At 34.2% G+C, this 25,277-nt stretch overlaps 2 protein-coding genes across 11 annotated transcripts in view; both read right to left on the bottom strand.

The window, feature by feature from the left end:
• Positions 1–832: 832 nt before the first annotated feature.
• On the bottom strand, positions 833–6,345 carry RYBP (ring and YY1 binding protein). The gene is made up of 2 exons (XM_014231773.3): positions 5,792–6,345; positions 833–4,381 (listed from the first exon to the last, which is right to left on the bottom strand). The coding sequence occupies exons 1-2, from the start codon at positions 5,928–5,930 to the stop codon at positions 4,065–4,067; spliced, it is 456 nt and encodes a 151-aa protein (XP_014087248.1). The 5' UTR covers positions 5,931–6,345; the 3' UTR covers positions 833–4,064.
• Positions 6,346–9,871: 3,526 nt separating this feature from the next.
• The window catches only part of brp (ELKS/RAB6-interacting/CAST family member bruchpilot), a 106,194-nt gene continuing 90,788 nt past the window's right edge, over positions 9,872–25,277 (bottom strand). For 4 of the 10 annotated variants that reach the window (XR_011396263.1, XR_011396266.1, XR_011396265.1 and 1 more), the window contains 9 exons: positions 24,466–24,786; positions 23,929–24,117; positions 20,243–21,955; positions 19,936–20,172; positions 19,434–19,876; positions 19,239–19,373; positions 19,113–19,170; positions 18,836–19,055; positions 9,872–17,898 (listed from right to left, as the gene is read on the bottom strand). Coding sequence is in view for 6 of the 10 variants with exons in the window: in XM_070109209.1 (XP_069965310.1) it covers positions 17,863–17,898; positions 19,113–19,170; positions 19,239–19,373; positions 19,434–19,876; positions 19,936–20,172; positions 20,243–21,955; positions 23,929–24,117; positions 24,466–24,786 (3,132 nt within the window). In the remaining 4 variants the exon portion in view is untranslated. The remainder of the gene's footprint in view (positions 17,899–18,835; positions 19,056–19,112; positions 19,171–19,238; positions 19,374–19,433; positions 19,877–19,935; positions 20,173–20,242; positions 21,956–23,928; positions 24,118–24,465; positions 24,787–25,277) is intronic. The other 6 variants (XM_070109209.1, XM_070109204.1, XM_070109206.1 and 3 more) reach the window with 2 other exon arrangements.

The raw sequence follows: 25,277 nt of genomic DNA, 5'->3' as shown, positions 1-25,277 counted from the left end.
GCTATAAGGAATGCAAAATTTTGTTATAGTATCCAGCGCAAGTATGTCGGCCACAAACTTCGGAGTGTTAATTTAACTTAATAAGAGTCCTTTTAAATTACAAAACTAACTAAACGTTTGTATCACAAAATCTTTTGCAAATAAGACGCATAAATATTAATTTTTAATTATGTTTGATTTATAATAATGTTACCCATATATTTAAAATTATAATTACAATTTGCATAACTGTTTTGTTTTTATTTTATTTTATATGATACAGTAGTTGTCTCTTAATCTTATTTTGGAACAAAATTCACTAATTTATATTTTAAACTTTGTAATTTTAGTTTTGTAGAGAACGTGTCCAAACGAACAACGAAACCCATACAATTACTTATTTGAACTTAGATATTTATATGCCGAGAAACATTGTTATTGTAATGGTGGTTAAAATAAGTCTTAAAAAAATACGAAATCATACCAACACATTTTCTTACAATTTCTGCTGGAATTAATTTTTTGCTCGAATTAAAAATCTTTATATAATTGCATGACTAACTTTTACCCTTAATGCTATGTATATGTATGTAAATGAATATATATATACATATATATATAATGTGTTCGCGTAAAACGCTGGCAAATTCATTTTGGTTATTCTAAATTTAATTGGAGAAAAGTGTGTAGGTGCCAGGAATTGTCTAAAAAAAAACACAGATTTTCAATTATTTTCGAATTTTGTAGTTTTCCGTTATGTACCAGAAGCTTTCACTACTTCTTGCGCTGTGAGTGAAAGAGTACCTTTGTTTTTTGAAAAAAAGAAATAATTATTTCCTCACTATGAGCGTCCTTGTTTTTTTTTTTTTTTTTTGAATAACTGCTTTGAAGGTTTGCTGTCTATTGCATGTTTTGTGATTTCAATACATACATATATTACCTTATTGGCTGTTACACACATTCTGTGCATTGGTTTCAAAATCGGTTTGATATAAAATACTTGTTTTATTGGTTTACAAAACTTAATGCTATTTTAGAAAAGGCAAAATTTCTATTAGAAAAATGTCAATACAAAATTCCATAGCGCGCACCCACTTGCATATACATACATATGTACATATAAATGTACTGTTACAAATACAAATTTGTGTGCTTGTAAAAAAATTCACTATTTCTTTAGGCCATCAGTAACGGCGTTCTTCGTTGTTTATGTATGTGTGTTTTCTTTGCTTTTTGTTGTTTTTGTATTTTGCTGTCGAATAGTTTGTTTAATTCGAAACAAATTTCTTTAATTTGATTTTATTTAAAACCGATTATAAGTAAAAAAAAAACACTGTCGAGGCTATACTATAATTTCAAATGGAGAATTCTTCCAAGGTCACTTCATGCTTGCAAACACTAATAAGTTGTGGCGCAATGCTGCTTGAACAAATTTACAGCTGCGTTAACTTAGCGACGTCTCTCAGAAGTAAAAAAAAAAAGCTATTACACGATTACTACGAAAGAAGCATACACGTAAGTACGTATGTGTGGGTTTAATATCAACTTAGAAACATTCATAATGGTTTTATAAACAAATTACGCTTCGCTTGGGGTAACTTTAAGCTCAACAAGGGCGACTGCTGACGTCTTATTTATTGGGCAACACAAAATTTTCAACTAAACAAACGAATTTATTTACGCATGCGCGCATATATATGCACTTACACGTACAGCATATGCTTGTTAAGCAAATTACGGCTACAAATGAAAATAGTCAACTTAAATACTAATAACTTAACGCTTATTTAAAGGGATAACTGTTTAAATTAAAAAAAAAATTAGTTACAATTTTTTCAAATTATATGTATATTATGTATGCATTAATAAACTAGTATATATAACATGAATTCGCTTTGCAATCACTGTGACGAAATAATAATACTAATAAGATTTAATACAAAATTTATATAATCGCATACTGTAAAATATTTTAAACTTAATTTTTAATTTTATGAAATAAAAATAATAATCCTCTAGAAGCTCGACGCATATACATAGGTTACATAACAATGCCTTAAACAGAAAAGTTAAGTATTCACATCTGCATTACATATGTATGAATAATCAGTCTTTTTTATGTGAACGAAAATATTTACGCTATTTCTCAGTTAGCTCGATAATTACGCTTTGTTCGATTGCTTCTAAATGAACGCACGTGCATGTATGGGTATATTTATATACTTATGTCTGCAAATGGCAATCGCCGAAATCGTGTTAGAAGGAATCAGCTGGTCATTTCCAAACTGTTGAAATATATGAAACTTAGTAAGCGAATTTATTTTTTTGGTTGTAGTTTTTAGGTATTTTTAAATTTTAGACAGTTATATTACTTAAACTCAAGGAAGTTAAGAAAAGTGGTTTTGAACAATTAAAATTTAATAATACATAATTTGAACCATGATTCAATTATCTACAGGTTGTGAAACTTTGGAGTGTGCTTCCTCTTACAAGAAAATTCTAATCCATAATGTAAAAAAACTTTATTTTCGTTTTTCTCATGAATTTCATGTTAACATTTTGATGATTTTGTGTTACAATCTATTCGCATTCAGTTATCAATTTAAAAAAAGTTTCAGTGGTTGAAATCTTTGGAAAATGTATTTTTGAATTATGAGTTCCAACACTGGATAAATTGTTCTTTTTGGGCTATCGATACATCCTAATATAATTGAAATATGCCTGAAATCAGTTGAGAAAAGCGTTTTGGAACAATTAAATTTGAATAACATATGTATAATTTCAATATTTCCAACACTTTTTTTTTCATTTTCGAAAAATGTTTCGTTTCAAATGACAACTATTTTATTTCAGATAATTTGTTGTAAACTTATTTAGATTTTATTTTAATAAAATTAGACTATATTTTTATCATTATCTTACGGAATTTTTGTTATTATGTATATAAATAATTGAAATTATTTGTTGCATTAGAAACACAATGTATCCGTTTAACAAATAGTTAAGTTTCTCAGCTTTTGCACATAGTCGATGATTTTAAAATTTCAACATTAATTACAACTTAATTATTACAATAAAATTAAACAAATCCAGTATATGCTTATATTATTTACAATAGTCGCACAAATATGCACAAGTACTCTGATAACTGTTTAGTTTAGCTATGTTGTAACGACTTAGTGTTACATAATTGTTAGACCATTTACTTATGCATGCAATTTACATTGATTTTTCACAGGTTTGTGAACTAAATACTAAACAAATTAAAATACGCTTGTGGAATATTCGTTTTGTTTTCTTATAGAATTTCGATTATTTAAAAACTATCCTCTAACTTTACAATAATACAGTTAAAATATAAACAAAAAACAGTAGTAACAAAGCTTAGTGGCTTATTTCCAATAACATATACATTGTAATACACTTGGAACTGCAAACATATAGACAACGAGTAAATTTGTTTTATATAAGTGCAATAGTGCAGTTAATTGGAGGTTGATGAGTAGTTCAAACTTCTTGTGGTTGTGTAACTAATTGTTTATTATTATTTTTTGCCTTCATGTATTGGTCGCTGTACTTAATTGCTATTTTTCTTTTTCTTTTTATTTTGTTTGCCTTTTAACATTATTTATTTAAGGACATTACTATTTGAGTGTGTAAAAATGTCTTGGCTATAACTTCTAGTCTGAGAACTGAAGGCAGTGTTCCTGCACAGATTTACGCGCGTTTTCGTAGAGGTTGGCCCTCATAGTCTGTGCTACAGTAATTATTTTATATGTTGCACTAGCAAATAATCAAACGAAATTTGTTGGCGTACAAAATATTACAATAAACTGAGTCATACTCCGACTTCCCGGCACGTGCCAATAGTGGCTAAATGTGCCCAGCAACGTTCAGCAAATCGCATTTACAAAAAACTCCTCACACTATCCTACAAATATTTATGTATATATCCTTGATTAGCTAAAACCGTGTTTGTCCTAGTTACAATTACTGTGTCAATCCTCATAAACTTATTGAATTAAATGTTATCATTACTATTTGAATTTAATTGTTTGCCGTTTCGGTGTGCTCGAGTACAAAATTTAACTCCGTGAATCATTGCTTTCGCTAAAGCTTTGTTCACTGGACTCACGTCGGCTGCCCACCGGTTTGGGTTTATATTCTGTAATGAACACTGTCACCGAGTTCACAGTGACTTCGCGCGTTTGTGCCGTCGAGCGATCTACGTTCTTCAAACGGGCCGGGTACTTTTTATGCTTGTTCTTATCATGTCCAGCACCGTGCCGTGAGCCTGAGGCCGATTTCGTACCGTTTGGCATTGTGCCTGATGCGCCGGGTAAGGTGGCAGCTTGTTGAGCGACGAGTGCTGAGTTTAGTCGTGGCTTACGAGTGGAAGTTCCTGCAATAGTAATTTTTTACTAGGGTTTCAGAAATCTGAGAAATCATAAATCTTATTAGAATAGTTAGTTTTATTATATGAGAACATGTGTTATTTTTTGGTCCAAACCTTCTTTTGGGGGAAACAAAGTATGTTAACTATAGAAAAAGTAGTTCTTCAGAAAACATATATTTATATAGCCTTCAGAGAAATAGAGTTTTCATTTCATTACACACATATATTCTGATCTTATTTCTTATTCCGGTTTTATAATTTTCAAAAAATTGTCTATCTTCACGTTCATTTATATATGTATGTATGTATGTATGCATATACAAAACTTCTATATTACTACAGCTGTAATTTATTTTGATTATAAAAGTGTATCAAAAAATTAATGTCGATAACTATAATAATATAAACAAACAAATAGCGATATACAAGTAGATAAAACCACAACCGTCAGCAGCGGTCTCAGCTGCTTCGAGAAAGCCGTGACAGTTGATTATGGAAATTAGTGTTTTTAAGTGGATTCCTTTACATGCTAATCTTTGGCCGAATTTGTTGCTTCACACTTTCGCGTTCTACAGCGCTAAATTGTGCATAAAAACACGAAACCTTCTGCCTCTTGTACAGCGCCTTTAACAGCTTGCCAGATATTATGAGGCTAATTTGCTGGCCATGAAATATGTTTACATGTATCTACATACATACATATATGAAAATGTTATCAATATATTCAGGTATGGAAAGTATTTGATTGATAAAAACAGTAAAACATTGAGCTTGTGCGAAACCAAAATAAACAATAAATGGATACAATAAACCAAAGCCAAAGAGCACAAGCAATTCGGTGTAGTGATGCAGCATTTTGATAGTTATTGTAGATATGCCACACTCAACTCAAATTATTTCTACTTGTATTTTTTTCATTTGATCCACAAAAAAAAAAAAAACGAACACCCGGCGTCAAACAATCCAAACGACCTAGTTGCTTTTTGTATATACATATGAATATATACATCTATAACCCCATTTCTAGCGTAAAAATAAAAAAAAGACTGCCTAATTGTATTTCTAGCCACCGCCTGCCACTGTTTCACTTGAGTTGGCTGTGTGCGGCCTACATTGCAACGAAGCGATTGGCCTCAGCCTCATTTCACAGCTTCTCATTACTTCTGTAAACATACTGCACATCGCACCGCTGCGATGACTTGAGTTTAACAGGTACACAAAACCATTTACACACATTTATATTTACACTTTTGTGAATATAAACAACACTTTAACCAAAAATGCGGAAATAATTATTATTATTCATGTTTCGATGAAAATTCGATGACTTTTATGGTATTTATTGAACACATACATATTTACCTCGAGATGCACACACACATAAAGATTGTCCGTACTCGTAAAGGGGTCACTCACCTTTCCGCACGTCGCACATACGACATTTAAATGCCTCAGCTGTATTCCTGTATGTACAGACGCTGCAGTCCCAGAAATTCTCCTCGATCGCTTTGGATTGTCGCTTCTGTCTTCTTACTGGAGATTTCTTGTGATCCATAATCTTAGATCGCTGCCGTTTATATGAAAGTCGTTCCTGCCTTCGCGGCTGGTGCTGCTTCAGCTCCTCCACCGCTTCAACAAATATTGCTACTATCCCTCCTTGTGCAAAATTATGTCAAGTATCAAGTTGTGGCTTAAGCAAAGCTCAATACAAAATGCAAATCTAACAAATTCTCCAATTAGATGCTTTGGGTTCAGGTTAGAGAAAATATTAAAAATTTTCACTTTTGCAGAACCCTTAAATCACTTCTTACTAAGTTTGAAATAACTTTATTGTGCTAACTTTACGAAGATTTTATAGCTGCCATTAAATTCGTTTCGATTTTCCTCTTAACACACACATAAATCGAGAAATTCGCTAAAAGTGGCGAACAAAAGTGGAAAATATACATCTTCCGATTGCGAGAATGTCAAATACTGACATTTGCCCAGTGCTGCATTTACTTTGAGCGCCTATGAAAAAATTATATGGTCACTGCTCAACAGATGCCGCGAAAAATATATTAATGTTGGCAGCACCTTCATAATTTGAAATGTAGTAGATTGTTATTATTAATGTGGAAGTAATTTAAGATATTAATTCAGTTAACTCTCTAACCGCTTTCCTTAAGTAATGTTTTAAAATTAACCATAATTTTAATTGTTGGGTGTTAGACAACTCTAAGCAATATTCTTTACTTAGATTATGTACGGTAGGTGTAAAAGACATTTTAACCGTCTGTAGACAGTCGAAATTTTATATGATTTTGTGTATTATACAAAAGGGTTGTTTTACTTTTTCTTCTTTCTTGTTACAAAATATAAATTAAAAGTACGTGTAATCATAAATATAAAAATAAACTTTGTTTAGAAATCCGATCCGATTTTTTACAATGTTTGCATCGCTTTTTTCCTGATTTATCGAATATGCCAGGAATATGTCCAGTATTGTCAAATTTGATACCACTTTTTTCCCACATTCGGCCGTGGTTGTCAGGAACTGGTTAGTGGTCTTCCTACTTTTTTTGAAAGCATGTAGGTGGAAAGACCATGCGCAATTTTCTAGTAGTTTTTTCTTGTTGTTTGGGTTAACGCGATGATAAAGAATACATAGTACTGTTACTATACAAGTATCTACACCTATTGTTAATTATTTTAACAATCCCATCTCACAATGAGTATAATTCTTTCCCTTTCCAGTATACAAATCAAGTATCAAAGATTATATTTGGGCAAGACTTTGCACAAATAGTGCTTTTGCGGTACACCATTTCAAGTCTAAAAATTGTCAAAATCGTACCATAACTGTTCAAGCCTCAGTTACAGAATATGGGCACCCTAGTGCCTGGTGCAAACTTTTTACCGGAATATTTTCGAACTTTCGGTTTACTTCATACCGCATATAAAGATGACAGTCTGAAGAAAATTGGGTAAAATTTTATGGAAAAATACGTGCTTAAAACTTCAATGAGGAAAGGGTAAGTTCGTACGTAGCCGAATACCTCGAGGTGTCTGCAAAGTTGAAAAATAAAAAATGTTTGAAATGAATAAAACATTGATTTTAGAATAAATTGTGAACCGGTTACGGCATATTAATTAATACCATAGGTCACGTGTACACTCACATAAAGATCAAGTAGATTAACATAAGTTGGTATATTCTTCAAATATAGCTCGAGGAAGATATGAACAGATATCACCCAATGTTGCTACACAAACATTATTATTGAAATATCTCTCCCGCTAACCAATATACAGGTTGGTTGAAAAGTTTCTGTGCTCTAAATGAAAAAAATATTGTTTTTGGAACGAAATATAGTTTTTATTCAATATAATCTCCCTTAACTTCAATACACTATTTCAATGATCCTCCAACAATTTTATGCCATCCCTATAATAACTTTCCGGAAGCTCTGCATAATACCCGGCTACGGCTCTAATAGCTTCTTCATTCGAAGAAAAAAGCTTTCCACTAGGGAATCGTTTCAGGTTTCTGACGAGGTAGTAGTCACTGGGAGCCGCCAAATCTGGTGAATACGGTGGATGCTTAAGCGATTCGTTGAATTTATCATTGTAAAAACACATTTGTGAGCAGGTGCATTGTCTTGATGAAAAATGATTTTCTTAAGCTGCAAACCAGGTCTTTCTTCACGAATTTTTTCATTCAGCTGATCCCAAAGGCTGCAATAATGTTCAGAGTTGATTGTTTTACCTTTCAACAGATAATTAATCAACAAAATTCCATTTGCATCCCAAAAAACTGATGCCATAACCTTCTTTGCCGATCGTTGCGACTTCACTTGCTTTGAGAAATTTGTTTTCGATCCAGTTTTTGTTGAGTCGTGATGATTGAATGTGCGGCACTAACTTTCCAAACAGCTTTTTCATATGTAATTTTCCATGTAAAATATGAAGTACTTGTTCGTCTGAGATGCCTATAGCATTATCAATTTCACGCTTAGTCAAACATGGATCTTCACTAACAATATTATGAACTTGCTCAATGATTTCTGGTGTGCTTGCGGTTTTTGGTCGTCCTTCGCGTAGATCGTCTTCAAGCCTAGTACGACCACGCTCAAATGCACCAGCCCAAAATTCAACGGAGCGTTTTGAAAGTATGGACACCTTATACACTTCTAACAATTATTCATAAACTTCCTTTCCTTTTAAACCTTTTAAACCTTTCAAAACAAAGAATCTAATTACTACGTGATATTGAATTTTTTCCATATAAAAAAAATACTCTGACACGTCGACTTCAAATGACTTGTAAACAAAGAATTAATTGGCAGAATAACTTGTAACTTTGCATGTGTTTCCACATTAGACGTACCAACTTAAGAAAAAAAATTTGGAGCTAGTGTGCTATTTCTTGGTGAGCACTACTCACTTTTCAACTAACCTGTACATGTATACTTTATAAAATCAATCATGGGACGTATATAGATGCTAAGAGAAGGTTTGCACCTATTTACACCATATTGTGTCCAAAAATATTCGGCATAAAGTCAACCAGAGGTACGAATATAATTATACTGGGTGTATGGGGACTGTAAGAGAAAGGCAAATACTTTGCTGGTGTTAAAAATATGGATGCTCTCCCATATCTAGTGCTTGTGTGGTCCGATAGCATACATTTTTAAGATCTGCGAAGAAGACGCGATAAGAATATCTCAAAGAAATTAGGTACAAATCGCTCAAATTGCTCATTAGATAATGACGAGAGATGAGGTCGAACTGGGTATAGTGACCCTATGCCGCTAAAGCTGTTTTAAGTTTCGATTAATACCTGCAGCTTCAGTATTAGCCAATGGCCGCGCACGTTATATTTCGATACGTTCCACTTTTTACGCTGTACAGGGTAAATATTTAAGTTTTTAAGATATCGACCTGGAATTTTACACACGTCCTCACTCCTTAAAAAGTTGATCATTCGGCGGAACTGCAACGTTACAATTTGCGAACGAATTGTTCCGATCGGACCACTATATGGTAGTATATAGATGCCATGCAAACTGATCGATCAAAATCATCTTTTTATTAAATTTTATGCTATAAAAAATGCACCTTTGAGGGGAATCATAGTTTCGGAGCACTCGAAGTTAACCCTTGCATGTTTGAACGAAAAGAGTTTAGTTTAAATATCATTTTAAATATATTTTATTTGTAGGCAGTTTCTGAAGAACATTTTAATGACATTTATATATAATGAACATGTTAAATAATCATTTCGTTATTCTTCTATATAATCAATTTCAAGTCGGTACTGTCTGTTACGCCGGTTGCTGTTACTGTTGCTGTTACCGTTATTTCTTGTTTGCCATAACAATATTTTTATTTCCTTTTCAACTGTGTTGTGTATGGGTATGTGTGTTGTTTGTTTTCTTTCATTTGTTTATGTATGTTTTGGGTTTTCAAGTTGTTTTGTTCATTTTATCTGTTGAGTTATTTCTATATTCATTTGCTTTTTTTTTTTGTTTGGTTTTTGTTTAATTTTTAATTTTTTCTCCTTTGTCTATTACATATTTTAATGTTACGTTAATTATTATTACTTAACTATGTATATATATATATATATTAATATATGTATAAGTATTTATTTAATAATTTATTTATTTACTTTTTATTTGTCTGCTTAAAAAACATTATTTTGTTTATTTTTTTGTATTAATAATATATATATATATATATATATATGTATATATATTTCTTTAAATATTATTTATTTATGTTTCTATATATTTATAATAGTATTTATTAATATCGTAGATCACCGAATTTGTTAAAAAATTGTTTACAGAAAAATTTGCTGCTATATTATTTGTATCATAATTTAAACCGCCCCGGGTACCGTTAGATTTAGTGTTTAATTTTTAATTTTGCAGTTTTATATTGTTCTTTGTATGACTCCTTATAGAACTTGTTATTACATACATATACATATATATGCAATGGCTTGCTGATCATGAGTATTCTCTTTTGTTATTTATTATTTGTTTTAATATAAATATTTAATTTCTGCTTTTATTGTTATTTTAATTTGTTTGTATTCGCTAGTTATACCATAAATGTTTGTATGTGTGTGTGTATACTTATTTATGCGTGGTTATTGCATTCGCATTCATGTATGTTTGATGTGTGTATGTGTGTAAGTGTCACAAGTATTTATATATTTGCTCATTAACTTATGTTTTTGTTGTTATTGTTTTAGTTTCGTTTTCGGTTATGTATGTACAAGTGAGTACACCACCAAAAAATCGCCATCACGCACCTACTTCGGTCAACTTCTGTCGCCACACACTCGATAATTTTATGCATACGAATTGCTTCTATAATTTGTGTAACATAGTTATTTGTTTTTGTTTTGGTTTGCATATTTAATTTACTTTATATAATTTAAATTCTTTCACTATCTGATAGCCACTTTGAATGAGGTAAAAAATCAGTTAGTTTTCTTAAAAACGCATCAATGAAACTCAACCCCAAATTTAATGCTAATTGGCTTTTTATTCAAGTATGTGTGAATATATACTAGAATATAATTTGTATGCAATAACTTTAACTATTTTAATAAATTTAAATGTAAAGACTCGTTTTTGCAATTTTCGAATTTCTCAATTTTACTAAAAATCGCTTTTTTATTTTGTTTTTGTTATTGTTTTTGTTGTGATTCCTATTAATTTTAATAAATATAATTAGAAAAAATAACAACAACTGGCATAAAAATATGCTTAATGCAGATTATTTACTTTAAGCTTCATATTTAATTGTTTCACATTTTTGAGGTTACGTAACTTTTATGTTAAGTAGATACTTATTTCAATTCTCAATAAAAATGTATGACTTCCATTGTAAAAAATTAATTTCACAAACTACGCTATATTACTGTTTTTCTTTTTAATGAGGCTAAATGGGTTTAAATATATGAAGTTAAGTACACACAGATTATACAATTTTTATTTGCTTTCATGGGGTTTTGAGAAACACAAATGGGATCCCTGCTATAACATAACGTTGTGGATTATATTGAGGGATACACGACGGCGGGGGATTCGATTAATTGCAACCATTTAAATCATTAATTCAATTAAACAATTCCTAGCTCTTCTACATTATCTAATAACTACGTGCGGCTGATAAGTTACGGTGTAAAATTAAAATAATATAATTTGAATTAACCAATTTAACCTATTTATGCCAAATAATTTGAACTATATCGACGAATAAGATTTTATTATTATTAATCCATATTCAATGCAAAATGTTGATGCTGCCATATAATTAAAAAAGTTCAAGAACTACGTACTAGCATCGCATTACGTTATAACAAATACAACTTTTTCTTTATCATATGAAAAAATCAATGAGGTCAATAAATGCTCAACCGCCTAACATTTACTAAGTTGGTCTGATATATTTTTAACACTTTCACGGATACAAAAGTTTTTGTCCGAAGGCGCCGTGATCAGTGACATCCCTTTTTTAAATTTAAGGTTCAAATACATACTTCCGCTCGAATATTGTTTTTGTTTGTTTAGATTTCGATTTGAGTATTTTTTATGTACCGTGATATCTCTTCGATAATTACAAAGACTACATTTCTGAGAGCAGGAACTTATCAGCCGCCTGTTCTGAAATCGTCAAATCATTGAACGGTATGTAATTATATAATTTGGTTTAATGTTACATTTAGTTACATTTAACTACGGATATGTAGGGTTTTTCCGTTATGAGAGTTTTACTCTCACAACGTGTATGTGTGTGTATGTGTTGGTGTGTGTGTGTGCTTGACAGAGGATCAGCAAAGTTTGCAAAGAGTTAATTTTTTGTATCTAACCATGAGTATGTTTGTTGGATTGTATCTTTTGTAAATGTATATTGTCTTCGCCAAAGATTGCGTTCCTAATTTATCATTCTTAACTAATAATGTGCATATGTCTTGTATTTATTTCCTATTCATGCACATACATACATACAGCAGTGAGAAGCGTGAAAGCGCTTAATAACTTTTATGGTTTATGTGAAAAGTTTGGTAGTTTCAATTTTTGTTGTTGTGCTAATTAAGCAGTTGCTTCTTATGAAATATAAATGAGAAAATTCTTCAGAGAGAAATTCATTCTCGGTGAATGGAAATTTGGGTGAATGATAATAAGGGTCAAAATTTTTTTGAAAAACATAAAGTAATATCTGGATTCTCATTTTCTGAAAAAATATTTTGTGTTTGTTCAAATTTAAGCTAACCCATGATAGTCATGAATATTTAGGTACAAAAAAGAAATCAGCTTGTAGTGCGCTTTTAGGATGGACACCAACTCAAGGTTCATTGAGTATGTTGAATTATCGTATTTTGAATATATTTGATCAGTATATCAGTTTAGTAGAATAAGGCATAACTCGTGTTTGTCGTCGTGTGTTGTGTCTTCATACTAGAAACGTCTCTTCCATACTAGAGTAGTCACATTTCAGCTAATCTGGGTCACTTTAAACGCCTTCTACATACATAACTACATTGTTTATTTGCCACTGTATATAACGTAAGTATTTTTTTGCTTCCAATATGTTTCTAAATACGTTTATGTGTATGTAAGTTTAGTATGTAAGTCTCTAATGATGATGAAGTTTGTAAGGCCCTTCAGACAAGTTACAGTCTAACTGATTTCCATTCAACGCGCTACATATGTGTATGTGTGTATGCTGCGCATGCGCCAAAGTATTTTTGCTATTCTACAAATTACATGCCTACAAGTACAATATAATAATAATTTTGCTAATTTCTTCAAGTCCTCTAATAATAGCGGTTTTCTCACCGAATTCTCGCTAAATGTTTTACATTCGGCATGCTTTGGGTGTGTGGGGTATGTGCGGTGTGTGCGGTGTTGTATATTTCGTATATATATGTCTAGTTGGGTTAAATAATAGTTTTTGCGCTTGACTGAAATGCTTTGTTCAATAAATGCTCATACATTGCTGGCTCCATTTTGCGTTTTTGAATTTTTTATATGTACATACAAACATTTTAACTCATTTTGTGTAAACTCCAATTTGTTGTGGTGTGGTCTATGATTATATCGATATCATTATACACACATATAAGTCTATGTGTACCTATATTGATATTTATTATATGCTTCCAATAAACACTTGTGTGCATATTCATTAATACTCCTCCTCATTCATAGGCTGTCACAGCCGACTACTCGGCATGAGAATATCTACTCGGTTCCGCTCTTTGGTATTTAAAATATAATTGATATGACAAGTTTAAGCTGCATTTTATTGCACAATAAACTAAACTGCAATGCTCCGCTTTCTCTACATACATATTCTATGGATATGTAACGGAAGTTTGCACTCTTGGAGTGGAGTACTCATGCATAATGGCAAATGAAAAATGAGTGTGAGAAAATCAATTATGTGAGAAATGAAAAATGTAATCAAGTGCGCTCATTAAATTAGGCTTTTATTTACTACAAGTACATGACAGAGGAAATTAATTTAGTTGTATATACATTGTTAATTATTATTAAGTTATTTGCAACATGGCAGTGATGTCTTAGATTTAAAATTTTTCTCTAAACACTTACATATATTTGCATTTTGATAAACGAAATACTCTGTAGCATTAATGACGTAAAGTAAATTAACAAACTCTATGTGAATCCATGAATGCAGTTAGATTAACAACAAAGTAATGTATGCATATATAGAAGTATGTACATAACGGACCAAATCAGACACTTGACGAAGTTTTCTTCATTCTTATCTTCTTATGAGGTTTTGAGTTTAAGATGTAGACTGTTAAACTATGATAACTGTTATGTTATGATATAACCATGCTGATTTATGCCATTTACGAGAGAACACTGATGAAAGTGACAAAGTTCTGGTTGTAAAAATAAATACAATCTTTCAACAAACATTTATTTTCTTTTAGCTTCTACGTTACTTTGCCTTGAATTTGATACAGTTCTAGAATAATATAACTAGTACAGCGGTTAATCTATAACTACTATGTTACTTTATGTAATGTTCGCTGTCATTGTTTCAAAAACGTTTCTATATCATATGTTCAATTTCCTAGATTATACTTTCCCGGCTTCTGTGTGTACCAAGCCCCTTAAACCATTCCGATGGCTCACAAATATAAGTAAAATGAAGTTTTCAATACCTCTGGTTATACTGGAAATGATTACCTTCAAAAGTAAATGTGTTTCTACCTCTCTTTCTCTCTCTTCCTATTGTCTATATTTATGCAACAAATGGGACAGCTCTAAACTAGTCCAACTCTCATGTAATAAATTATATCCTCAAATACTATAGCAATCGAAGCTATCAAAACTTTTTCCGGCAAAAAGAGTAGCATAACTCGCTGTTTTCCTTCTATGTCAGAGGTACATTCGTTTTATATTTAATTTAAGCAGCATTTTTAAAATTATCCTACATTTTCTGACTAGAATGCATGCAAAGTCGGAGAAATTGAGACCGCAAATTGCCAATTCAATTTGAACAAGCACGGAACAGCTGATTACAGACAGTTGTATTGCGAATTATTCGAAATATTGGAAGCAATAACTCAGATAAAGTTTAACATTTATTCCAAAAATATTTACTGGACATTTGGAATTTTTCATTTGTATTGCAAATGGATTCGTTTTTCAAACGTGACTTTAGCTATTTGGGTCGTCAACATTTTCTATTTCCTGGAGTTTGCTTATAATTCGCGATTTGAATGCATCTGCAAAGTTCATCTTTGCGGCATTTGTAAGAGTTTTTATTGGACTTGGTCCCATGAGAATTGATGCGGTTAGGCTAAACAGCTTGGCGATTGTGGAAGTGTGGTGGAAACATCCATGCACTTTCTCCTCTATTGTCCAGCCTTTGCAAGACTGAGGTTAAAACATCTCGGCAGTCTTACCTTCGGCAAACCAGTAAACATAGCCGTGAGGATTTTATGATCAATTATATAGGGGTTTTAGGCCCCACAACAGACTGGCGTTCTAAGCTATTTAAGTAAGACCCATGTTAATATCGACATCTTAACCTAACCTAATGCACCCCCCGCACAATGAACCAAATCTGTCTGCAAAACCTTACTCGAGAGAGTCGTATTATGTACCATTCGGAACTGTATATTGAGTTTTTTCGTATCGCTACATACATACTTATATATATTTTTTTATTAGTTGGCAATTATCTAATGAAAATAAAATTGAATTCACGACACTAATCTAAAGATTTTGTGAAGTGTTCTTGTTTATGTGCTCCACAACGTTCCAAAAGGTTCCTTTTACTATGCGCCAATATCGTACTATTGATTATATATTTATTATCATTAATATTATATTATTATTATTGTTGTTATTTTGCTTTTGTAATGCGTTTATCTTATCATTTGAAACTGTACGTTTGTATTTATGACTGTGGCGAATTAAGGTTTTATACTAAATGCATGTATGTATGTATATTATTATTCAACACTATACTATTTACATATATATACACAATATGACTGAACTTGATATTATTTCTATAATATTGTTATTTATTTATATATTAACGAGAGAGAAGCCAGAAATTTATACAATATGTATGTATGCATGTTAAGCAAACAAAATAAACATATAGAAATTTAAGTGGTCTAATGACGTTTGTAGGATAATAGACCGTGGATAAACATTTAGTTTAATTAAAAAAAGATAAATTTAGTGGATTAATCTTGCCGAATTGGCTTTAAATGTGAAATAGACGCACGACAAACGGGTTCGATTTGGACTTGCAATTAGTGTTGTACACATATGCAGCTATTTAACGGTTAATTACTTCTATTGTGATAATGTATAATCGTATAATGGCATATATGTATGCATGTATGCATCGGTAGCCGAATATGATATTTGAATGCATTGAAAAGAGGCAAGTATCTAGTTAGTTAATTATACATACATATATATATATTTATATATAAGTAATATTGTACATAAGTGTGAGTCGGCGTGGTGTTATCTGATCATATGAGATTACATACATATGCAAATATGGAACACGCTGTGTGTGAACGTAGTTCAAAAGTACAGTTAGTAGGTATTTACGATTACAATATTTATTGGATGGTTCTTTGCTGGGATTTATATTGTTGTAAGAGTGCCTCCAATGAAGTAAACCGGTATTAAATTTGTTTAAAGATACTTTTAATTAATATTGCTGAACAAACTATTTATATTTTTGGGGTATATTTATATATATATTATTTACGAGTATGAATAGTTTTCACTTTATAGCTATATTTTGTATTTTTGTTTTTGGTTTTTTTGCTGATTTTTATAATGTATGTATATAACCATATTATATGTATGTATATATAAATGTATATTGCTAAATGTAATTATATTATATTTAATATGCAAATGTGTATGTATGTATATGTATGACTTATTTGTTTAACGAAGTTTGTGGCATGGCCCTTGGTCCATTAATACACTATGGTATTGTTTCAATTTATGTCTTTGTAAATTTTTTATATTTTTTATATTTGTATATTTCATTAGGTTATTTAAAATAAAAGTTTGTTGCTTTTTTGTTTTTGCTTTTGCTACAATTTGTTCTAATATTTACATAATTAATTTTAACATTATATTGTATTTCACTTGTCTTTAATAAACTAACTATAACTCTGCATATAGGTAGTGCTTTAAGTTGTATTTCATTTGTTTTTATTTGTTGTAATTTATATATATATTTTTATTTGCTAACGGTCACGTCTATTTTGCTACATTTATATTTTCCAATACTCCATCTCCGACATTTGTATTTAAATAAGAAACGCACCTTCATATTCATGCATGGCGTGTATTTTTCATTTTCCATAAATCTGCTACATTTGTGTTCTCACCAAAAAATTCTCTCCGCACTCGCCGAATCAACGAGTTCGCGTGGAACTAATTTTATTACGTTTAATTTGCTTTCAAACTTGTAAATTTCCGCCTTGGATTGCCGCGCAATATCCGCTTACATAACATCACATATGTGTCATACCATATGCTCAGAGTCTTCCATACAACTTCCGACCCTTGTTTGCCGAATGTTAGCTCCCTTCAATATGTATGTGTTTGTGTGTGTGTGTGTGACGGCGTGTCTGCCCACTTATCGTGTAAGTCGTGAATAAGCAGCCGATTGTAGTTAGTATGGAGAGTAATGAATCCAGTAGTATTTAGTTCACAATATTTAACATTAATCTGCGTATATTTTTGGTTTAGTTACAAGAAAACAATAATTAGAAAAAGACAACGTGCAGCAAAAGTTGAGTAAAAAAGATTTCCCTTCTTTTCCATTGTTCATTATTATAATGAAATCAATACTGAGGTTACTGGTAGTTAAATGTACAGTGTAATAATGAAAAGTTTTGTTGCTTCTCGTATATATTTGTTTGTTTTCAAGTTTTCAAGTAATACTCCTTAGAAAAAGCTCTTCAAGAATCCAGCTGGTCCAGCCTGAAAGTGAGAAATATTGACATTAAATTGAAATTCACACCAGAAATATTTTGTATAAATAATTTGAGACCACATTAGCTTTATTCACACTATATTATATATAATTGAATACTAGAGCCTATGAAGTTCCTTTGGAGACCTGGTACTGATCGATTTCCGTTTCAGATTGCAGGAGTTCGCTGCACATATATAATATAATCTTTTTTTTGGTTTAATTTCTATTTCTACTTCAAAACTCCAAAAATTTAACGATAGCTATGATTTGTTTTTCATCACCCCTTTTTTTATCACCGTAATGTTACTTCTTAGGTCATAACGATGCCCCACATCTGGTGGGCACAACCCATCTCTACTAACCCGTCAGGTAAATTGAGCACACTAATTTCATACAAATGGTAACCCGCACTCCATAATAGAAAATTCGATATTGTCCTTACTAGTGGTTTAAGGTGATCGACGATCCAGCGAGTTATTTAACGTAATGAAACGCGCAACCGGAACGACACTGAATGACAGCATCTTGCACGTTCTACGGGTTAGCAGATTTTCTTTTAATGCACAGACAACGATTCTTAAACACATATTACTTTAAAATATTTCGAATACAGTAGAGTTTTACACATCCCTTATAATGCCTGATACTATGTTAACTGAAACATTCTCTCTCAATTTTGACCCATAAATACGAAATAAGCTCGACAGCAAGGATCATTATGTTGGTTGCATGAGAGATATGGTGCTCATCTCTAATTCAAGATTCATTTTGAACTCAATCAGTCCATACTATTCTACTGTTCATACTTTCATAGTTGTAGTAAATCTTGTACGAGTACTTGACTGCATTCGGTTCAATTTATCATTAATTGACTGCGCCAATCGTGAAAAACGGAATCCTATGTTTCCAGACATTTCGATGAAAGATAAGATTGTCGGATACCTTTTGGATTTATTTCACAAGTATTCCATGAGGATTTCGCAAAATGTGAGGGACTGAACAATCGAGTTCCATTGAATCTAAATCGTTAATTAGACACGAAAGTCATTTAAGGAGGCTTCGGTTGTTGAAAGTAACGATTTCTATATTGTGACGTCCTAACGGTATGGGAAGGGTATTTCAGATATCGCTTGGGACATGAGCATTTAACTTGATCTTTAAACTACATAAAATGTAAATATAATTCAATATTTTTAAGTCTTGCAGTATGTAAACTTACATCTTGCTGCTGCTGCGTTTGTGCTTGTTTCACTTTTGCTTGAGCGATCTTTAAGGCTCTGAAAGTGGAAAACGAAACAAAAAATATTTCAGTGGAATAACGAATACCATTCCGTTTGTTACGTACTGTTGTAAGTCCATAATGGTTTTCTCCTTGGCGTTCTGTTCCTCTTGCGACATTTGCACCAGTTGAAGTAACCGTTCGCATTCGGTGGTTGCCTTTTTGTGCTCCTCCTTGGTGTTTTGCAGTTCCTTAACGCAGCTAAACGGTAGAAAAAAGTAGCGTTATTTACAGTTGTTTTGCCTTTTTTTGGCAATTTACCCTTCAAGCTGTCGCTGTGTGTCCATGAGCTTCTTGTTAAGCTCCCCTGCTGCCGCAGCACCGCCACCCTGTGTCTGCAGAGATTTCTCCAACTGGTCCATTTGCTCCTTTCGTTTACGCAACTGTACATCGAAATCAGCCATTTTCTTCTCTTTCTCCTCGATATCCTTGCGTTTGGCTTCTATCTGTTTGCGCTGCTCCTCGATGATCTTGCGCTCGCTTTCCGTAGCCTTGGCTTGGTTGTCGATCTGTTTGCGTACCTCCTCCAATTGTTTCTGTTGTTGCTCCAATTGTTGGCGCTGCACATCGGTGGCAGCTGCGCCGGAAGTGCCCGCCTGCTGCAGTTGTTGTATTTGCTGCTGCAACATTTGCACCTGCTGCTGCAACTGCTGCACTTGCTGCTGAGAAGTTTGCAGTTGCTTCGACTGCTCCTGGTTTGAAAGCTAAAAGATTATGGATTAGGTAGAGAAAAAGTTGCTTAAAATGCTCCTGGTTTACTCACCTGGCTCTTTTCGAGTTCTTGTACCAGCAACTCCAGCTGCTGTTGGAAACGGTCACGTTCTGTACAGGCAGCCTGCAGTTCACCTTTCACCTTCTCCAGCTCCTTCGTGACTTCTTGAGCATTACCGGACACTTGTTGTTGCTGCTGCTGTTGTTGTTGTTGTTGTTGCTGTTGTGCTATCTGTTGTTGCATTTTCTGCATTTGTTGATGTTGCTCCTTAATGTGCTGATCCATCAACTGTAAAGTAGATTAATTAGTGATAACTCTGCACAATAGACGAAGGTAAGAGATCGGAGCTTTATTTTACTTGTATGCGTTTATGCATTTCTTGTGCGGCTTTGTCGGCCATTTCTGCGCGATTCTTCTCAACTTCAAGCACCTTGCGCCACTGTTCGACCTCTTCCCGATTGGCGCCACTCGCGCCCGCTGCGGCACTAGCGACCTGGAGGGCTTTTTCGGATTCTTGTAACTTCTGTTGCAGTCCCTGGATCTCCTGTTGCATGGCTTGCAGTTCAGCAGGTGCCGCGGGTGATGCCGGATGACCGTTACGTAATTTGCGATTCTCTTCACGCGCCTTTTGCAATTCGGTTTCGGCATTTTGCAGCTCCTTTTGGAAATTCATCAATATCTCCTGGCTCTTTTCGAGTTGCAGTACCAATTGCTCGCGTTCGATAGCTAATTGCTTGCAATCGGCTTCCAATTTCTGCATGTGCTTTTCGATTTGTGGATGCGGTTTGTCTGCGCCATTGCGTGCCGATTGGCGTAGTGACTCCTTCTCGGCCTCTGCCTTCTCGAGTCGATCGTGCAGACGGCCGAGTTCGGCAGACATGCGTTCGAATTCGATGCGCGTCGATTCGTTCGCTTCCTGCTGTTTGGCTAAATGCATCTGCGCTTTCTCCAACTCCTTGGCGAGGCGGCCCGCTTCGAGTTCGGTGGCATCGCGCGACTGTAATGCCTTTTCGAGTCGATCGCGTAATCGATCGATTTCTTGGCGCTCGCCAGCCGACATCGATGCGCGCACCGACTCGCCAGGGCTGATGGCCGACTGTTGCTGCAGACGCAATCGCTCCACCTCCTTCAGCAGTTTCTCGTGCTTGTCACGTGCCTTCTCGCGCTCAATATGCGCCCGCTCCAATTCGCTACGTTGTTTCTCTTGATTGGCAAGTAGCTTAGCAACCTCACCTTTGGACAATTCCAGTTGCAGGGTGGTCTCATGCAGTTTGGATTCCATATTTTGTATTTCATTTTCAATCTTGTCATACTTGTCTTTGTATTTTTCAAACGATTCGGATTCGTATTGTGACTTGCCACGAATCGTTTCGAGTTCCATAAGAGTTTTGTCCAGTTTTTCACGGAGACGCTCATTTTCTTCCTTAAGGCGACGGGTCTCACGTCCAAATGTATCAGTATCCTGGAGTTTACGTAACTCCACTTGACTCTTCTCATATCGATCGCGCATTTTTTCCAATTCAACGGCATAGTGCGCAGCTTCCTCTTTAGCCGCTTCCACGCTGGCGCTGGCTTTGGTTTGTGCCGCATGTGCGCGCTCCAGTTCGTATGTGACACGTTCCAACTCCGATTGTAAATGCTCTTTTTCACCTTGTGATCGTCGCAAATCGGTTTGTATCTTATCGAAACGTTCACGATTGTGCTCAAGCTCAACACGCGCATTATCTTCGCTCTCCTTAGCTCTGCTCAGTTGCAGCGCGGCTCGATCGCAGGCTTCCTGTAAGCGAGTGCTCTCCTCTTGCAATTTGCGTAAGTCTTCACGCGCTTTCGACGCGGCCAAAGAGGAACGCTCTGCTTCGACTTCCAAACGTGCGCGATCAGCTTCGGCGGTATCACAACGTGACTGTAGTCGATAAATCTCATTCTGCGCGCGATCGTACTTCTCAAGCATCTTCTCAAATTCTTTATTGGATGTGTCTTTCTCATCAATGAGTTTCTGGCTAGCATAAAGTGCTTTGTCTAGTTTTTCTTTAAGTATCTCCACTTCGGTAACAGCATCGTCACGCTCCATCTGCAAAGAAAATCATTAGCGCAAACCAAAAATTACCGCCGTTTTCACTCTACTAGACTACTTTTCGAGTATATGATGTATATGGTGTTTACTATTAACAGTTGTCTAATGTTAGAACACAATTTACAAACAGCCAATTGGAAATCTCAATGCATGCGAACCGAAATTAAATATAATAAATTATAATTTTGAAGTATCTTTGAAGCCAATTCGTACAATACGCATAAATTTGACTGTGTATATGTAAGGAGCTCAGAGCTCTTCTGATTGCAACCGTGTAAAGAAAAATTACCACAGACCATTTTTAAATCGAACAAATGAAAACACCTGAAGTAACAGAACCTGTTTAATTTTATCGGAAGGTTTAGTAATTAGAGAGCTAAAATGTTTACGTTCTCACAAGTGTCAAAATGTACCTATGGAGCATGAATATCCATCAATAATCGCCGAATCACCTGTTTAACATACTTTTGTACTTCTTCGACATTTTATTTAATCCTTTCTTCTGCACGAAGTAGAAGACACTTACGGTCGTTAAGTGAAAGGTATTCGATTTTTAATATTCACATTTTTTTCGTGAGGAATGTTTTCTGTCTTCTTTTGTGCATCCATGGTGTAAAACAAAGCTAGCACAGATTTATAACATATTGCTTTGTTTAAAATTTTTCACACTTGAGTTCTGACTTGCATTCTTCTAAAAGTAATACTGTTGTGGTTGAGATTCTTGACATACAGAGAAATTTTAAATGCAAAAGACTTTTACTTTTATATGGAACTTCTATGACTTAAACTTATCAGTAGAGGACATAAGGTTGTCGGATATTTTACAATTTGGTTGCGTGATGTTATGAAAATTATTTGCCATTGAATCTCAAAAAATGTAAGACGATATGCTTTTCCCGTAGATCTGTGTACCCCTCTTACTATGTAATAAAAAACTATAAACTAAAGCAAGTTTGTTAATTTGTTGATTTGGGGGTGGTTTGGTGGTTTTAAAATCAAAAGGTGTTCTGTGTTAAGCGCTGGTCTAAAGAATTTAGAGATCCGTATGTTACTAAAGCTATTTTACTACTTTGGTCAGGCTTATATTGGAATATGGCTCTGTGGTGTGGAAGCCAAATTCCCAGTAGTCGTTACAACTTATAAATCTGTCTACACATACGTAGGGAAATGATTGACATATTATTCTTTGTAAAAATCCTGAATGGAATAGTTTGAAGTCCTTTTCTCTTGTCTGAAGTTAAATTTAATATGTATACCGAACCATTCCGCCGCATATGTCACAGCTTTAATTCTCATTGCTGCACATTTGATTTATCTGACTCACTTTTCAAAATTAAAAAGACTATATGGCTTTCTATGATTAATTAAAATCGTAACAAATAGCTGTTGCTATTTTTGTTTCTGTAGCTGAGCATTTTTAGATCTCGGCGTTTAAAAAACTCTCTGCCTTTTATGACTCGCCTAATGCTGCGCGCATTTGCGAATTGCGCCCCTCACGTCGGTTGAGCGGGACGAGGGTAATCTTTGGGTTATTTTTATTATTATTTGTACTGCTATCCAGGCGGAATTCACTGATCGTGCCTTCGACAACTGACTAAATAAACTCAAAACGCTTTGCTGTTATAGATCTATATGAATGAGCTTGTAGCGGTAGAAATCATTCCTCAACAATTTTGAAGAGTGCTATCGCATTGACAGTTCTTGGTCGGATAAAAATCGGCGACCGTTCCGATTACGTAACCCCGACTATCGTGTGAGTGTGTTTAATTCTCCTATCTATGAATTTTGGTTGCCACGAAGACTAACTTTAACTACCTATATAATTTTCTTCATTAGGTTGAGCATTCGCACAATATTTGAGCAATCGGAGCAGGGAGTACGGAGAAGACCAGTATGGAGTGAAGTGCAATGCAGTTGTGAATGTATAAATGCATCTGTAACTGTGTGCGGTTGTTGGTGTATGGCATTACCTGCAATTTTTGTTGTATGGCGTGTGATTTTTCGTAACGCTCCTTAAGCACTTCCAAATCGGTTTGCATCGCCTCCTTATCGCGCGCCGCTTTCATCAGTAACGTCTGCGATGACTCGGAGCGTTCTTTGAGTGTTTCCAACTCATCGGAGAACTGATCCCGCTCTTTTTGTATACGTGCTAGTTGCATCTAGTTTAGTGTTTTTTTTTATAAAATATTCATATACTTGTATGCTTGTACATATGTAAGTATATATATAGTAGATATATACATTAACAACATTAAGGTTACGCCATACACATACATATAAATAGCATAGGTTGTGGTTGTAGTTCTTATAAAGGGGAAGCTATAGTTGTAGTATATTAGTAAGTACATACATACTACACATATACATATGGTATATACATAGCGGTTGTATTAGTTATTAGTAGACTATTAGTATTGCCTAAGGGCACGCGTCGGCAGTGGTTATGAAGATACAACGACTATGCAAATGTGTTTGTGTGTGTACGTGTGTTGGCTGAAAATGCATACCTGCGTTTTTTCTAATTTCTCACGTATGCGGTCCGTGTCGAGCGTGAGAGTTTCTCGTTCCTTTTGCATGCGTGCCGCCTGGCCCAGCGCCTTGTCCAGCTGCGACTGTAGGTTGTCGTAGTCGTAGGTGAGTTTTTCCTTTTCGAGCACCAAGCGTCGGTTTTCAGCCACCGATTTATCGAGTTTCTCCTGCAAGTGATCGACCTCATTCTGGGCTTTATCCAATGAGTTCTGCAGTTTCTCCTGCTGCAGTTGTGCCTTGCCCAGTGTGGCTTGAGTTCGCTCCATCTCCTCCTTCATCTTTTCCACTTCCGAGAAGGCCTAAAATAGTGTTTGTTAGTAATACATTTTATTAAGAAAGAATTAGTTTTTTAATCGCTGAAACTTAATTCATAAAAATAGGCTAGGGTAGATGGCTGATCCCTCAGAAATGCAGGGGATCACACTTAGACTGTTATGTACAGTCCTTTATGAAGCCATACAAAAAACTCCTATAGTTGGATATCAGCTATCGGAGAAAACGCTCGGAATCTATCAAAATCATTTCTGTTATTTCACTTGGATTTCCAAAACTATGAGATTCAAGATATGTTTGCATTGATCTGGCAGAAGCGAACATTTAAGGAGAAAGTGTTGAGATGATTCTATCTGATCTGTCTCAAAACAGCAGATGCTGTTGGCATCCGTTCCCTAGACTTCTTACGATTTACCCTGGGCCAGAAAGACCTTGCGACTACACAGCTGCCAGTAGTTAACTAACACTTGCTGAGCTGGTCTAAGGCCCAACAGCCCAATAGTAAACCACAAGAATT

This window comes from Bactrocera oleae, chromosome 4 (assembly GCF_042242935.1).
Source record: "Bactrocera oleae isolate idBacOlea1 chromosome 4, idBacOlea1, whole genome shotgun sequence".
Classification (NCBI taxonomy): Eukaryota; Metazoa; Arthropoda; class Insecta; order Diptera; family Tephritidae; genus Bactrocera; species Bactrocera oleae.
The sequence above is the reverse complement of the archived record's forward strand: the minus strand, read 5'-3'. Positions and strand labels throughout refer to the sequence as shown.